Source organism: Brienomyrus brachyistius, chromosome 15 (genome assembly GCF_023856365.1).
Source record: "Brienomyrus brachyistius isolate T26 chromosome 15, BBRACH_0.4, whole genome shotgun sequence".
In the NCBI taxonomy this organism is placed as follows: domain Eukaryota; kingdom Metazoa; phylum Chordata; class Actinopteri; order Osteoglossiformes; family Mormyridae; genus Brienomyrus; species Brienomyrus brachyistius.
Window position 1 is genome coordinate 4,012,082 of NC_064547.1, and position 17,318 is coordinate 4,029,399.

General features: G+C 47.7%; 1 protein-coding gene across 4 annotated transcripts in view; it reads left to right on the plus strand.

Annotated features, from left to right (window-relative positions):
• Nucleotides 1-17,318, plus strand: part of adamts10 (ADAM metallopeptidase with thrombospondin type 1 motif, 10) — a 43,327-nt gene that overhangs the window by 20,736 nt on the left and 5,273 nt on the right. For all 4 annotated transcript variants that reach the window (XM_048977010.1, XM_048977007.1, XM_048977009.1 and 1 more), the window contains exons 14-22: nt 834-897; nt 1,982-2,084; nt 4,942-5,075; nt 6,322-6,445; nt 8,979-9,059; nt 9,236-9,399; nt 9,495-9,621; nt 10,416-10,545; nt 15,359-15,563. In XM_048977010.1, the coding sequence (XP_048832967.1) occupies nt 834-897; nt 1,982-2,084; nt 4,942-5,075; nt 6,322-6,445; nt 8,979-9,059; nt 9,236-9,399; nt 9,495-9,621; nt 10,416-10,545; nt 15,359-15,563 (1,132 nt within the window). The remainder of the gene's footprint in view (nt 1-833; nt 898-1,981; nt 2,085-4,941; nt 5,076-6,321; nt 6,446-8,978; nt 9,060-9,235; nt 9,400-9,494; nt 9,622-10,415; nt 10,546-15,358; nt 15,564-17,318) is intronic.

Genomic DNA, 17,318 nt, shown 5'->3' on the forward strand with positions numbered 1-17,318 from the left:
CTGACCTGGCCGCAGTGTGCGGGACAGAAGGCCAGGTGACTTTCTGGCCTGAATTTGGATGATTTTCTCTCATATTGCTTCATAGACTCACTGCCTTCATCTCACGTTGCGCCTGACCAGGACGGGAACCATGTAGTAAAATCACAAAATTGTAGCAACCCCCCCACCCCCCCAAATATATCCAGCCACGCCCCCTATAAATGTTGACTAAATCTACCGAGGGGGACCAATCAGTAGAGCTGATGGACCCCCCACCAAAATTTGCTTCTGGCCACAGGCGTAATGTGGTGGACGTCAGAGTTTGTTTTGTTTTTTATTGACACCGGAGTTAAATTGCTTTTGTGAGTTTATAGGCTTTTGTGTAGAGTGGCAGTTTTGTGAACAGAACGACAGTTCCTCAAGACGTTTTGAAACTCCTGTTTTAAGTCCGGAGTATCTTTGCGCCAAGGTCCCTTTAAGGTCGGAGCAAAGCGATGTCCTCAGGAGCCCTCCGCCATCCACGCACGTGTCGAACCGCTCCGCTGGAAGCGTGTGCAATGTTCCGACTGGGAAATGCTGGTCTCTTGGCTCCTAAAGTTTCTGCCTCCGACTGCCAGCAGAATTCCTAATAATAACGCTATGGGATGTATATTTCACAATCAGGGTATAAAACATTTGAGCAGACTGCCCCATTTACTGTATCAGTCTGGGAGCCACTAGGATCGATTCAGACGTATCAGTCACTGAAGAGACTGAAAAATAGGTTGCGATTCCAAGCTGTGGCTTAGAATGGATGGACGTGTGATTAACAATGAATCATACTCAGATGTCATGTGTCTTTGGTTTCTTTTCAGGCCAACGATCGGTGGGAAGTATTGTCTGGGAGAGAGGAAGCGATTTAGATCCTGCAATATCGACGTGAGTGCCGCTTCGGTGCGCGTGAAATGCGGCGTCTCGTTGCATTTCAGCCGCCGCATTTCACACTGCGACTGCAGCACCGTTGATCCCAAGGTCATTTTGCAAACTGGTGGGCTGAGGGGCCCTTTGAGAATTTAGCAAGTCAGGAGAAAATCTATCCCTATTTATGCATTGCTGTGTATGTATACATACATATATGCTATATACAGACAGACAGGTAGGTAGGTCGGTAGGATGGATGGATGGATGGTTGGATGGATGGGCAGGCAGATAGATAGATATGTGAGTACAATTATTTCTTGTAAGTAATTTTGTAAAACTATACATCTGTATGACCCCCCCCCCCCTACAATTCATGATCAGCTGGTTCAGAAAAAGGGGTAATGTGGGGGAATGAAGGCAATTTTTCCTACGGCGCACAGTGTCTGTGTGAATGATGTGACCAGCCCCTCCTAAATAAACACCAGTGGTGCTGGTACCCAGGCCAGGGGTGTAAGCCGTAGCGAGCGCAGTAACCCTGCTGCAGGCAGGGGCTGCGACTCGCTGCTGTCTGACAGGATTTTTCCTAATAACAGTCCAGAAGAGATCACTCAGCACCCTTAAGGAGTCGGTGACCGGTCGGCTATTACGCCAGACATCTCCATGCTTCTGGAGTCTCTCAGGGAACGGCCTGAGGTGCATCACATTTCCTCAGGATCGCTGTGTCCTGCTGGACTCGTCATATCAGGTGCCAGCGTCAGAACACGCTGCCTAAACCTGCGCTGGGCTTTTTCCAGCCCCTCAGCCGCCACAGCCACCATGAAAGGGCTAATTCTTCCTTAATCCCAGCTCCTTTTCCTAGGTCCTGTTAAGCCGAAAGGTCACCCCACTCTTAACTCCTAACTTCCACCTGTTGCTGTAGTTTAGGTTTCAGAGCAAAAATAATACAAACTGGAGACCGATTAAGGTCATATGAAATTAAACTTAATATCGTGCACCGTAAGTTCCTTACCATAGATAGGTTACCGTGGTCACTTAGGTGGCCATGGATGTAATAGCAGGTTGATCAGGCCTAACTATCAGTGTCTCTCTCTCTCTCCCTCAGGAGTGTCCTGTCGGGTCTCAGGACTTCCGGCAAATTCAGTGTTCCGACTTTGATAACGTGCCATTCCGAGGCAAATTCTACACCTGGAAACCGTATAGAGGAGGTTAGTACCAGGACTGTGTGAGACACCTTATGGCAGGTTTTTGCATGTAAGGGATACTTTGCTAACCCTATATGTTGCTGATGTCCATGAAGCGGCCAGCATGGGGCCCATTCCGCTCTTTGCCAGGTGACTGAGAAGTGGCCACACCCCCCCCCCAGCTTCCTGGGCTATAGTGTCATTGTGATGTGGCTGCAGATGCACCACCTGCCACTGGAGAGCTCAGCGTCTCGCTGCGTCGGGGCACGGGGCCCAGATGAGGGCCAGGAAGGGGGAGCTGCCGATACCCTCCAGTCTGGCTCCCATATGCTCGCCCTGGAAAGCCCTCTCCCAGAATCCTGCGCTAGAATTCCTTGCGCCTGATGAGCACCGAGCTGGACGCAAAAGATAAATACTTTCGACGACATAACTGCCTTTCATCTGTGAGTCCAATAACATAATGGCTTACAGAGAGGCGCTTTGCAACTGCAGACAACAAGTGCCCCTTTCATCCAGTCAGCTGATTTTACAATGAAAATCCTGAGCAGCTGTTAAAATATGAACCCAGCCATAGCCTGCATCACATTCGCAAAGCTGGTCATACATCTCGGACCGCACTTCTGTCCTGTCCGTCTACTGTTTCTCTGTCTATATTCAGCTCCCCCCCACCCCCCCCCCCACATTTTTGTTTATTCTATCCCTCCATTTTCTTTCCAGTAGTACCACAGTTTCTCCTCCCTTCACTCTTCCTCACACTCAGTCTCTCTCTCTTTCTTTTCTTACCCCTCTGTGCTCATACGCGTTTGTTAGTCAGCCAAAGAGGTTCGTGAAAGGAGCTTGCAGAGGTTCTTGCGGCCACGTTTACTTTTCCGGATCCGTTCAAGTCGTTGCAGTCTGCCCAATAAATCCGGCGAGCCAGCCGTTCTTTATCGCCTCCTCATCCTAGCACAAATCTCATGCACACGTGCGAGCCATTGCCTATTGGCCACGCCCCCTTGGCTGCAGCTGACGACTCGTAAACTACATCGCAGACCGAGATGAAGCGAGATAACGTAAAGGGTTCCTGTGCTCCTTGATTTCGCATTTCCGCTGGCGCACACTGACATATGCAGACGCGCAAACGCTTGTTGCGCTCTGCAGTTGGAGCAGAGTAGAATAGCGCAGGAGTCTTGGTTTTCCCACTATTCCCTGAAGGGCCTCATAGTTCCTGTTTGGGATCCTGGAATTTTCACACCACATAAAGTGGAAACCAAACAAACAAACAAACTGCCTCCCTGAGGTTCTGTAGTCGAGAGGAAGCCCCAGCAGTATGTAGGAAGCCATTTTAGATTTTTTGGTGTGAAGTGGGGGGTCACCAGCAGGAATGCTGAGACAATAAATACAAATAAACTCTGATTGTCGTCTGCAGTACGGTGCTCCGGCCGGAAAGAAGTTTACGATGGATTATTGCTTTTTTTTTTGCTAGATTCACATGACTGGTGTCAAGCCAGACACAGGCAGGGAATCTGGGTCAATTATGGAGTCAGAGAGACGATAAGGGAGATGTGAGCGCAGGAGGGAGGAACTGCAGGCCCTCAGCTGTCTGCCTCCCTCTCAAATCACGTTCCGGGGCAGCGTGAGACACGGTGGGAAGGAGAGGTGTGAAGCAGCCTGTAGGAATGGGCACTCGCCACTCAGCGGGGCGTGCATGTGAATTCAAAGGGGGGGGGGGGGGGCTGTGCAGGCACAAGTGAACTTCGCCATCCTCACATTCTCTCCCTGTCTCTCATATGGCCCATGGGATCATCCCACATTCCCGGGAATTTTTTGAAAAATTCACCACTCTTGATATCTCTTCCTAAAATAGGGGTCTACTGTAGCTATTCAGAAAGTGTAAAACCTCTTTTGGGTGGGTTGCAGGGTTGGTTAGGCATCAGAGAACAGATTGTATGTACCAACACATGTGTGTCAGTGCCTGTGTGTTTGGGCAGCAGAGGGAGAGTGATACTCGTATAATCGCCTTCAGCTGGCCTCAGTCCCAGTGTTCTCCCCTTTCGGACCCTCTAGTCTCTCTGTCTCTCCCCCTCTACGTCCCTCTCTCCCTCTTCCACTCTCTCTCTCTCTCTCTCCCTTCCTCTCCTTCTCTCTGTCTCCACCTTGGCACCACAGTCCTCAGCAGCTGTGGAAGAGCAAACCGACGACGTTTCACGGCATGACTCGTAAAGCCATTAAAATGCTGCGCGCGGCCATCAAAGGCATTTTCGATCTCCATGGCGCGAGCGCATAATCGAAGGAAACATTTTATATAATTGACTTGTTTTGTCTTCCCTCTGAGAAATCCAAAGCATACGTATGTGCCACTGTGTAACGGGAAAACTGGAAAGTGGCACCAATTAGTATTTTGGCCATTAGTAATTTACGTAGCGTCGTAAACTCAGCAAAGTGGAACAATGCTGAGTGACTGCGGTTGAATGTAATTCCAGTGAATGCTTGAAATGCAGTGCAGGTAATGCGACCCCATTTCCAAAGCAGTGTGAACAAAGCCACATATGTGAATCTTGAACCACTCAACTTAATTTATTTTTATAAATGGACTAAACGTGATGCCCACAGCGTGTTTCAAAACAACTGGGACAGGGGTGTGTTTACCACTGGGATGTTTAAAAATATCCTGTTTGCAGCATCCTGCAGGTGACTAGATCAACAGAGAACAGGTGATGCCATCCTGATTGGGTTTAAAGTGAGCATCCATAAAAGGACATTCTCGGGAGTACTTTGGTAAAATGTTGATAAACACAGCTCATTGCAGCATCCACAGATGCAAGCGAAGAGTGTATGAGCCAAAGCAGAAGCCATACATGATCAACATCCAGAAATGTCGTTTCCTCTTTCTTTTGTTCAGGTGGTGTAAAGTCCTGCTCACTGAACTGCCTGGCGGAGGGTTACAACTTCTACACGGAGCGCGCCCCAGCCGTGGTGGACGGAACACCTTGTCGCGATGACTCTCTGGACGTCTGTGTGAATGGGGAGTGCAAGGTATGGCAGGTGTTGTCCGAAGACAGACGGATTTCTGTCTGAACCAACGGCAGAACAAGTTCTGCGCACAAATGGTTTTTGCTTCTGTGCTGTCCATCCAAGTTACAGTCCCTCCTGGAAATGTTTCCTTTTACAAATTTGGCATTTCGGTTTGTCATACTCACAGACTGCGGCTCATAGTTGTACCCTGAGCTGTTGATGTAAACCCATGAGCGGGACGTGGTGAATTTAGGTGCAGGAAAAACACGAAACCTTTCAGCAGAGAAAATCCAGGAGGAAACACCACAGCAGCTGCTGTACAGTTTCTGTGCCGTTGCATAGAACATAGCAGGTTTTCATTAGCTGCTTGAAGTCTCTCTCTGTTCTCTTTTGTTTTGTTTAGCGTTTGTTTGATTGTTCTTGTTTCGCTCTGAGTGCGGGGGGAGCAGGGTTGCTTTGGGTTAAGTGGGAGTCGTGGCACCCTTCCAGGGGAACGAGTCTGTTTATCAACAGCGAGGCTGGGCCTGAGCTGAACGAGAACTCAGTGACCCTCGCGTTGTGGGGCTCGTCTGTGGGCAGCTGTGCAGGATCGGACTCGCTTTCCCTCCGCATCTCCTCCCCCAGTCATTTCATTCCTTTCACTCTCTCCTTTCCTTGTGCCTGTCTTCCTGTTCTCTGTTCCCTGCGTTTGCTCCACAGCAGAGCAGCAGAAAGTGCAAAGGCTTCTTTCTCGTCACGGTGCCGTGTGCTTCCAGACACGGAGAGATTGATTAAGTTGGGAGGCCCATTTAAAAACACATGGCATCGTGTAGACTTACATAACACATGTCCCCAGCATACCCGCGGCCCGTCCTGCGCACGGTCTGCCTGCTACAAGTGTCTCTGCACTCATTATCAAACTGAAACCTATTTTCCTCTGTCGGCCAGCTGGTAGAGTCAGAAAACCAAAGCAGATTTAGCTGTTATGATGCAGATGGTGAGAATTAAACGAGACTTAAAATTTCCTTGGATAATTCACAAGTCCTGTTAGGAAATGCAAACGTTTTATGACAGAATAAAGTTAAGGAGGATTTTTTTCTTTAGATGACACTGAATAAATATATTCCGACCGTCTAAAGTATAGCGATAGCTTCACTCGTGAATAAAGGCGCTACGGTGAACAGTACAGGTGAGTGCAGTCTGGCTTCTGTGCTTGAGGCCTCTGTTGGGCAAAAGTGCCAGATCTGTTCCCTCTGACCCCCAACCTTCATCCCCAAATGTCTGGCAGCATGTGGGCTGTGACCGGATCCTGGGCTCCGACACCAGAGAGGACCGATGTCGGGTCTGCGGGGGCGACGGCAGCAGCTGTGAGGTCGTTGAGGGCATCTTCAATGATTCCTTGCCTGAAGGAGGTACTCGTCCTTTCAACGCCACGCCTGCTGAGCTCATTCTGACCAACTCGGTATAAAAGCAGGGCAGGTCCACAGCAATGTACTGCTCTGTCCTCTCTCTCTCCGCCTGTCTTTTGGAACGTGGCTCCAGATCTCGTCAAATCTGTAAATCCATGCCAAGGCAAAAGTAACCCGGTCCTGCAGACACTGCCGGTGAAGTGAAGATGCTGGTTTCCATGACTACTAGTAGTAGAAGGTCCCCAGCTCAGCCTCAGTACTGCATTAACTGAACCTGTCCGGGGACCTAGTGACAAGGAACATCCCATTAAATATTGCAGTGCTTATTTGTTTTTTGGCCCAGTAAAATTTCTCTTTAAAATATGGAGAAATTGAAACCAAAGCTGAAAATCTAAAATAACTGTGAGCATAAATATTTATAAAAATTTTGGCCCGTGGCGAATTTTACTGTGCCAAGTCACACACCAGTAAACAGTCAGTTTAATCGCCCTGCGGAAATTAAAGCGGTATTATTATGTGCTTGTTTGTTGGGTTTTAGATAAAACTCCACCACACGCTGGACCGTTGCCCGCGGAGTTAAGGGGTCTCAGGCATTTTGGAATGATTTATAATTATTTGTTTGCACGTAGACTGTTTGCATCTCCACTCCACTCCCCATAATTTTTTCCCCCAAAAATCATGCTTAAAAATGACTTTCCAGGGCAAGTGCTGTTTCCTGCCCTCGGACCGCAGCTGGCCGTTCTGCTTAGCAGTTTGAGTCTAGACGGCTTAGTTCTGATAAAATGTTCTTATATATAGAATGAATATAAGCAGGCAGGGTTTCTGGCAGGAGCGAGTGGTGGCAGCTCCTGGGCAGGATAAACCGCGTGTACGTCATGTGTCTGGATGTGGCTCTGTCTTTAGCCCTTCCCTGGCCCCTAAGGGTCACTCTGCAATCCCATTGCATTTACAGTTACATTTATTTTTTTAGCAGACATTTTGGTTCAAAGTGATGTACGATTGCGAGAGCAGAGTCAAGCAATCCCTGGAACGACTGGGATTAAGGGCCTCGCTCAAGGGCCTGGTGATGACATCACTCTGCCAATTGTGGGCGCATGAATCCTAACCTGTTGAGCCCCACTAATCCCTCTTAGCACCTGAGGTCACCAGCCTAATGTGCCTGGGATGGGTCATACATTGGGTCATTGGCAGTGAGGCCAGTCCTTTGCCTTGGTAAGCCAGACTTGTGGCATGACCTTGTGGTGTTGGACTGAAATGAGGCAGGATCCTTCGGTTCTAGCTGCCCATGGATCTGAGCATCAGTCCAGCTCTATTCTGGGCCAACCTCCCCCGGAAAGCCTCAGAACTGACACCCGCTGTGGGGGCAGCCGTATCTGGGGACAGTTGGACCCAGCCCGGCCCAGCCGCAGCCGTACCATGTATTTTGAGCCGGGGCTAATTTACAGCCCGCACTAAGCTCGCTCACACTGAATTTTTTTTTGTAACTGAGCCTCGCTTCCCGTCTGAATTACAGCAGGCTGTACTCAGTGCCAGATATCAGATTTCTTACACGCTGAAGCCAAAAAGCCGGGAGTGCGAGTCGGCCCAGTGGTGGACTCACCCTGCTGAAGGCAGCGTAATTTTGCTCCGGAGAAGCGTGTCCCATAGAAAACCAACCCGCTAAAAAGTTGACCCCAGGGCTAAATCTCCGCTAATTATCCTGGACCTTTACCAGTGCATCACGATCTGCTCCTTTTCGCTCCCAGGACACCAGGTTGTTATTTGTCTCAGACTGCTGCCATGGTCCGACTGTTTCGGCCTCCTAATCTCAGATGACAGAAATACAGGTTCCTGTCAGCGTTGCCTTAATCGTCATTTGAGTCCCATTTATTTCTCCGTCACACTTCCGTGCTTTTTTTTCCATTCACCGAATTCTGTCTTCGTTTATCTCTTGCGACCCTTCTCCACTCTCTTCCCTTCTTTTTTTCCCTGTTCTCTCTTTGACCTGGATCCAGCTTTGGCCGGGACAAGGGGTCACTCAGGGTTCGAGGACCGTGGTGGGAGGGGGAGGGGGTTTACTGCTCTCTGGCACTCTGCGTCTTCTGTTTACCACACGGGTCCTCGGATTCTAACAGGAAAGCGTCTCCGTTTTCCTGTCCACCAGAAACCGCAAGTGGGGCTCTCGGCTGCCGAAAATTACTCACACCCCCCCCCCCCAGCCCCCCGGCTTCTGCTCCAGAAAAAGGTCTGGAGGAAAGCTTCTCCTTCCCCCGACGGTTCCCTTGACTTGGAATGAATTATTTATTTCATTCCTCTTTTTTGAACGGGGTTGGAGTTATTTACAGGGCTGTGGTGGCTGGACAGACCAGTCTGGTTACAGACGTATTTGCTGTTCACTAGTGGAGCTGCAGGGATGTTCTCCAGGAATTCTGCTGGAATCCAGAGGCCCTGCTTAATCCATTGGGAACCGGCACAGTCAAACAGTAGTTATGCATCATTCGCTCCACAGTTAGGTGCCTGTTCTTCTGACACACCCATCTGGTCTTTGGGTCCTCAGGTTATGAAGAGGTGGTTCAGATCCCAAAAGGCTCAGTGTTCATTCACATCCAGGAGCTAAACGTCTCCCTCAACTATCTGGGTGAGTCCTTTAATTTCTGGAAAGTTCTACAATGATGCTCATTACAAAACAATTTCTGTGGCACCGAATGTTCCATTATTTGGCTACTTGATTGGATTTTCTGAGTTTGCCTGACATGGATCCCCCTTGAAACATGGCTTCCATGTGGACAGTCACCCTGCAATCCCATTTCTTAGTGCTGAAGGGTAAAGGGGACCAGTACTATATTAATGGGAAGCTGACTATCGACACCCCGCGGAGGTTCGACATTGCTGGGACCACCTTCCACTACCGGCGGCCAGCTGATGAACCGGAAACCCTGGAGGCACTCGGGCCCACCAACATATCGCTTGTTGTTATGGTAACAATTTCACCCAATTGCTCAAGTGGCATCCAGGATACATCAGTGTATGTGTCATGGATAGTTTGAATTCACCAACAACTGTGTGTGGGCAGGTGCTGGTACGGGAGCCAAACCCAGGGATTCACTACCGGTTCAACCCCCCCATGAAACATGACGCACTGAGTGGATACGCCTGGCACTACACCTCCTGGTCCCGCTGCTCCTCCCTGTGTGCCGGAGGTGCGCCCCCTGCTGTTGCCTACCTTGCTGGATTTCATCCGTCCCTCTGCCAGAATCATACAACCTTCTAGTTTAATCCCTGGCCCATGAAAGCTCTCCCCATCACACGCACATACAACGCTTCACAAACACATGCATTTCACCGTATCATGAACGGCATGGTGGTGCAGTGGTTAGCACTGTTGCCTCAAACCTCTGGGACCCGGGTTCGAGTCTCCGCCTGGGTCACATGTGTGTGGAGTTTGCATGTTCTCCTCATGTCATTGTGGGGTTTCCTCCGGGTACTCCGGTTTCCCCCCACAGTCCAAAGACATGCTGAGGCTAATCGGAGTTGCTAAATTGCCCATAGGTGTGCATGCGTGAGTGAGTGGTGTGTGAGTGTCCCCTGCGATGGGCTGGCCCCCCATCCTGGGTTATTCCCTGCCTCGTGCCCATTGCTTCCGGGATAGGCTCCGGACCCCCCATGACCCAGTAGGATAAGCAGTTTGGAAAATGGATGGATGGATGAATGAATGAACACCCAGAACCTGCCAAACTCCTTGGGTTCAGGAGGGTCTGAAGCCACCTGTGCTTGGGGAGCACATGTGACAGAAGCAAACCGAAAACCTAATACCTGATGAAATCACTAATTGTCCCAAAAAACAAACTATTTCTCCCAAACCTGAAATGTGATGCCACCAAAACCAGCCAGTGGCTTTTCAGTGGGTCGGGGTCCCGCTCCGTTGCATGGATCCCCCCTGTAATATCACCGGGCCAGAGTTAAGGTCATTGTTCTGCTCTGCTCATCTTCACAGGGATTCAGACCCAGCAGGTAGCGTGCAAGAAGCAGGCTGATCATTCGGTGGTCTTCAACCACTTCTGCGACAAGAGGAGCAAACCCAAGGAGAAGAAGAGAGCGTGCAACTCTGAGCCGTGCCCGCCAACGTGAGCTTCCAGTTTCATGATGTGTTGGTGGTCGGCTCGTCTTACAGTAGCAATGCTCAGTCTGCACACTGACATTCACTGTTAGAAAAGTAATACTATTAATGATATTTTGAGTATGCCAGGTGTGTGTGAGAGTAGGTATCTGCACGGGCGTTTTCACTACGGCTGCAGGGGGTGGAGTTGCACCCCTTACCTTTCAAATGAAAATGCTATTTGGCTGTCTTACCTTGCATCCCCTGGAGAAAAGCCTTGCTCTTGGGTATCTGTATGTGAATAATCACTTATACTTTGTCGTGCTGCAAGGTACAAGTTAATGGGACTGTGTGTGTCTGGGTAGGTGCACCCTGAACTTCACCCTTAAAGCTGTCTGGAGGTTTTGTGCTAATGTTTTGGAGAAAATGTTAATGTGTTAATAGTGTTAATGTGCTATGGTTGGTGAGTGTTAGTGTGGGCTTATGTGTTTAAGTAAAGTTATATGAGTGATATCTGGTAAATCAAATGTACGTGCGATTCTCACAGCTGGTTTGTGTTTTTCTCAACTGGTGGATCTTATTGTGCATTAATTTATGTTCATGTATGTTATCGATTCTTGCAGCTATTGGATGTTTATTTGTATTTATGAGTCTTACAGCTGGTGAGAGCTGGTGTATGTGTACACCATTCATATAGCTAGTGAGAGCCAGTGTGTGTGTACACCATTCATATAGCTAGTGAGAGCCAGTGTGTGTATACACCATTCATATAGCTGGTGAGAGCTGGTGTGTGTGTACACCATTCATATAGCTGGTCAGAGTTGGTGTGTGTGTACACCATTCATATAGCTGGTCAGAGTTGGTGTGTGTGTACACCATTCATATAGCTAGTGAGAGCTGGTGTGTGTGTACACCATTCATATAGCTAATGAGAGCCGGTGTATGTATACACCATTCATATAGCTAGTGAGAGCCAGTGTGTGTATACACCATTCATATAGCTGGTCAGAGCTGGTGTGTGTGTACACCATTCATATAGCTGGTCAGAGTTGGTGTGTGTGTACACCATTCATATAGCTGGTGAGAGCCAGTGTGTGTGTACACCATTCATATAGCTAATGAGAGCCGGTGTGTGTGTACACCATTCATATAGCTGGTCAGAGTTGGTGTGTGTGTACACCATTCATATAGCTGGTGAGAGCCGGTGTGTGTGTACACCATTCATATAGCTGGTCAGAGTTGGTGTGTGTGTACACCATTCATATAGCTGGTCAGAGCTGGTGTGTGTGAACACCATTCATATAGCTGGTCAGAGTTGGTGTGTGTGTACACCATTCATATAGCTGGTGAGAGCCAGTGTGTGTGTACACCATTCATATAGCTAATGAGAGCCGGTGTGTGTGTACACCATTCATATAGCTGGTCAGAGTTGGTGTGTGTGTACACCATTCATATAGCTAATGAGAGCCGGTGTGTGTGTACACCATTCATATAGCTGGTCAGAGTTGGTGTGTGTGTACACCATTCATATAGCTGGTGAGAGCCGGTGTGTGTGTACACCATTCATATAGCTGGTCAGAGTTGGTGTGTGTGTACACCATTCATATAGCTGGTCAGAGCTGGTGTGTGTGAACACCATTCATATAGCTGGTCAGAGTTGGTGTGTGTGTACACCATTCATATAGCTGGTGAGAGCCAGTGTGTGTGTACACCATTCATATAGCTGGTGAGAGCCGGTGTGTGTGTACACCATTCATATAGCTGGTCAGAGTTGGTGTGTGTGTACACCATTCATATAGCTGGTCAGAGCTGGTGTGTGTGAACACCATTCATATAGCTGGTCAGAGTTGGTGTGTGTGTACACCATTCATATAGCTGGTGAGAGCCGGTGTGTGTGTACACCATTCATATAGCTGGTCAGAGTTGGTGTGTGTGTACACCATTCATATAGCTGGTCAGAGTTGGTGTGTGTGTACACCATTCATATAGCTGGTGAGAGCCGGTGTGTGTGTGTACACCATTCATATAGCTGGTCAGAGTTGGTGTGTGTGTACACCATTCATATAGCTGGTCAGAGTTGGTGTGTGTGTACACCATTCATATAGCTGGTGAGAGCCGGTGTGTGTGTACACCATTCATATAGCTGGTCAGAGTTGGTGTGTGTGTACACCATTCATATAGCTGGTCAGAGCTGGTGTGTGTGAACACCATTCATATAGCTGGTCAGAGTTGGTGTGTGTGTACACCATTCATATAGCTGGTGAGAGCCAGTGTGTGTGTACACCATTCATATAGCTGGTGAGAGCCGGTGTGTGTGTACACCATTCATATAGCTGGTGAGAGTTGGTGTGTGTGTACACCATTCATATAGCTGGTCAGAGCTGGTGTGTGTGAACACCATTCATATAGCTGGTCAGAGTTGGTGTGTGTGTACACCATTCATATAGCTAATGAGAGCCGGTGTGTGTGTACACCATTCATATAGCTGGTCAGAGTTGGTGTGTGTGTACACCATTCATATAGCTAATGAGAGCCGGTGTGTGTGTACACCATTCATATAGCTGGTCAGAGTTGGTGTGTGTGTACACCATTCATATAGCTGGTGAGAGCCGGTGTGTGTGTACACCATTCATATAGCTGGTCAGAGTTGGTGTGTGTGTACACCATTCATATAGCTGGTCAGAGCTGGTGTGTGTGAACACCATTCATATAGCTGGTCAGAGTTGGTGTGTGTGTACACCATTCATATAGCTGGTGAGAGCCAGTGTGTGTGTACACCATTCATATAGCTGGTGAGAGCCGGTGTGTGTGTACACCATTCATATAGCTGGTCAGAGTTGGTGTGTGTGTACACCATTCATATAGCTGGTCAGAGCTGGTGTGTGTGAACACCATTCATATAGCTGGTCAGAGTTGGTGTGTGTGTACACCATTCATATAGCTGGTGAGAGCCGGTGTGTGTGTACACCATTCATATAGCTGGTCAGAGTTGGTGTGTGTGTACACCATTCATATAGCTGGTCAGAGTTGGTGTGTGTGTACACCATTCATATAGCTGGTGAGAGCCGGTGTGTGTGTACACCATTCATATAGCTGGTCAGAGTTGGTGTGTGTGTACACCATTCATATAGCTGGTCAGAGTTGGTGTGTGTGTACACCATTCATATAGCTGGTGAGAGCCGGTGTGTGTGTACACCATTCATATAGCTGGTCAGAGTTGGTGTGTGTGTACACCATTCATATAGCTGGTCAGAGCTGGTGTGTGTGAACACCATTCATATAGCTGGTCAGAGTTGGTGTGTGTGTACACCATTCATATAGCTGGTGAGAGCCAGTGTGTGTGTACACCATTCATATAGCTGGTGAGAGCCGGTGTGTGTGTACACCATTCATATAGCTGGTGAGAGTTGGTGTGTGTGTACACCATTCATATAGCTGGTCAGAGCTGGTGTGTGTGAACACCATTCATATAGCTGGTCAGAGTTGGTGTGTGTGTACACCATTCATATAGCTGGTGAGAGCTGGTGTGTGTGTACACCATTCATATAGCTGGTCAGAGTTGGTGTGTGTGTACACCATTCATATAGCTGGTGAGAGCCGGTGTGTGTGTACACCATTCATATAGCTGGTCAGAGTTGGTGTGTGTGTACACCATTCATATAGCTGGTCAGAGTTGGTGTGTGTGTACACCATTCATATAGCTGGTGAGAGCCGGTGTGTGTGTACACCATTCATATAGCTGGTCAGAGTTGGTGTGTGTGTACACCATTCATATAGCTGGTGAGAGCCGGTGTGTGTGTACACCATTCATATAGCTGGTCAGAGTTGGTGTGTGTGTACACCATTCATATAGCTGGTCAGAGTTGGTGTGTGTGTACACCATTCATATAGCTGGTGAGAGCCGGTGTGTGTGTACACCATTCATATAGCTGGTCAGAGTTGGTGTGTGTGTACACCATTCATATAGCTGGTCAGAGTTGGTGTGTGTGTACACCATTCATATAGCTGGTGAGAGCCGGTGTGTGTGTACACCATTCATATAGCTGGTCAGAGTTGGTGTGTGTGTACACCATTCATATAGCTGGTGAGAGCCGGTGTGTGTGTACACCATTCATATAGCTGGTCAGAGTTGGTGTGTGTGTACACCATTCATATAGCTGGTGAGAGCCGGTGTGTGTGTACACCATTCATATAGCTGGTGAGAGCCGGTGTGTGTGTACACCATTCATATAGCTGGTCAGAGCTGGTGTGTGTGTACACCATTCATATAGCTAATGAGAGCCGGTGTGTGTGTACACCATTCATATAGCTGGTGAGAGCCGGTGTGTGTGTACACCATTCATATAGCTGGTCAGAGCTGGTGTGTGTGTACACCATTCATATAGCTAATGAGAGCCGGTGTGTGTGTACACCATTCATATAGCTGGTCAGAGTTGGTGTGTGTGTACACCATTCATATAGCTGGTCAGAGTTGGTGTGTGTGTACACCATTCATATAGCTGGTGAGAGCCAGTGTGTGTGTACACCATTCATATAGCTGGTCAGAGTTGGTGTGTGTGTACACCATTCATATAGCTAATGAGAGCCGGTGTGTGTGTACACCATTCATATAGCTGGTCAGAGTTGGTGTGTGTGTACACCATTCATATAGCTGGTCAGAGTTGGTGTGTGTGTACACCATTCATATAGCTGGTGAGAGCCAGTGTGTGTGTACACCATTCATATAGCTGGTCAGAGTTGGTGTGTGTGTACACCATTCATATAGCTGGTGAGAGCCAGTGTGTGTGTACACCATTCATATAGCTGGTGAGAGCCGATGTGTGTGTTTCCCATTCTTACAGGTGGTGGACGGGGGAGTGGTCTGAGTGCAGTCGCAGCTGTAACGGGGGTGTCCGTACCCGCGAGGTGCTCTGCAAGAGGAAGATCTCACCCTCGGAGGAGAAAGTCCAGGATGACAGTATGTGCGCGCCTCCACGTCCCTCCCTCACCGAACCCTGTAACAACCAGACCTGCCCCCCCGAATGGCTGGCCCTGGACTGGTCTGAGGTATAGTTCACGATCTTTCCAAAAAAGTCCTTATGCTACATTTAGAAGTGTTTTTTCTTTTATAGTTAGTGTGTAAGTTTCTGGTGTCGTTGGCCATATCGTGTTTTTATCATTTAACATATTTGGGCGTTGGTGTAAGGTATTTGTATGGTCGAATTTTTAGGATAGTGTACTGCAACCTTGATACACTCCATCTGAGTCGGTGCCATTTCACTCCATAGTTGCAAACTACAATCAAGGGTTACTGTCAGGTCTTCCTACTAGGGACAAGTCGGGGATTTACATAGCAGTCGTTTGCAGATGCACTGTCCTGTAAGGCCTGTTGCTCTTTCTGATGCCCAGTGTGCCTTTGACTGGTGGGGGACGCTTCGGGGGAAATGACAGGACTTGACACTTCCTGGCATTTTAGGGATCGCTGGTCAGTCAAGTTTAAAGGGTAAAATACATGTGTTTCAGATTCAAATGACAGTACTACAGAACTTAAATTATTAAACTATGTATATTTCAGATATGCTATGATACTGTAGCGCCGGCGGCATCTGCATGTCCCAGCATGCCTCATGAGCATGTGTATATAGCCCCTTGTATGTTTTGTATATAGCCCATGTTTGTATTTTTTAGTGTAGGTACTTGTTGTGCTGTGTATCCAGTTGTTGTGTGTGCCCTTAACTGTGATTGTACTCGGTCCTTGCTTCATCCTCGTGTGTCTTACCCATTGTATAATTGCCCGCCTATATTTGTCATTGAGAGAAAATTACTTTCTTTTTCTCATCATGTTTTCTGTGCACGCAGCATTAGCCTCAGGTAGCTAGCCAGAAGCAGACGGGTTATCGCTTAGCAGAGTCAGCTTATCAAAGTCGAAAGGGGGAAAAAAGGGTCATTTCAATTTTTTCCATATGTTGTCATGAACACTATAAGCGGACTACTTGATTACTATAAGCGAATTGTTTTGACAGTATTTGGGCAGGAATGATTCTGTCCCAAGCTTTTTGATCCATATAAGCAACCTTACTCATTAAAATACTTTGTTAAAGTCACCCATTAAAATACCACTTGAGTAAAAGTATCTGTTGTATCAAAAGTATTTCGCTGGCATTAAATGTTGTAGTAAAAGTTGGGTAGGTACAATAACCTTCTGTATCAGCTACCAAAAGGAAAAAAAGATGCAGTGGCAACACTTTTACCAGATTTCATAAGGCCTACTTTTGTGTTACCTCGCAATGCATATTTTTTATTATTAATTGCACTGTATTCATTTAAAGTAAAAATAATAACTGGACTAATAACTGGTTTAAATAATAGACAGTTTTAATCCATACTATTTGATTTTCAGATTATGTATTTCATACATATTTATTAATAATTGCACTGTGCCTGTTTAACTATAATCATACTTTAGTGATCCCTTGTGGGGGAAATTCTCTTCTGACGTACGTCATCTTGCCGTCCATGACACACAGACACATATGTAGGTGAGGGAAAGTTGTAGCGAAAGGCAGCCACCTGCATCAGGTTAAGGGCCATGACCATTGGACTATTCTGCCAAAGCCAGGCTTGAACCAGCAACCCTCCAATGGTCGGCACTGAGGCTTAGCCTGCTGGGACACGCTAGCAGCAGCAAATGATTTGTGAGCTAACACAAAAGCCCAAGTGACCCATATATATACCAGGAAAGTCTTCTACAAAGAGGTGGAAAATTCAGGTTCAGAAAGTATAAATCCAGACCAAGATTTTGTTCCAACCAACAATTTGAAT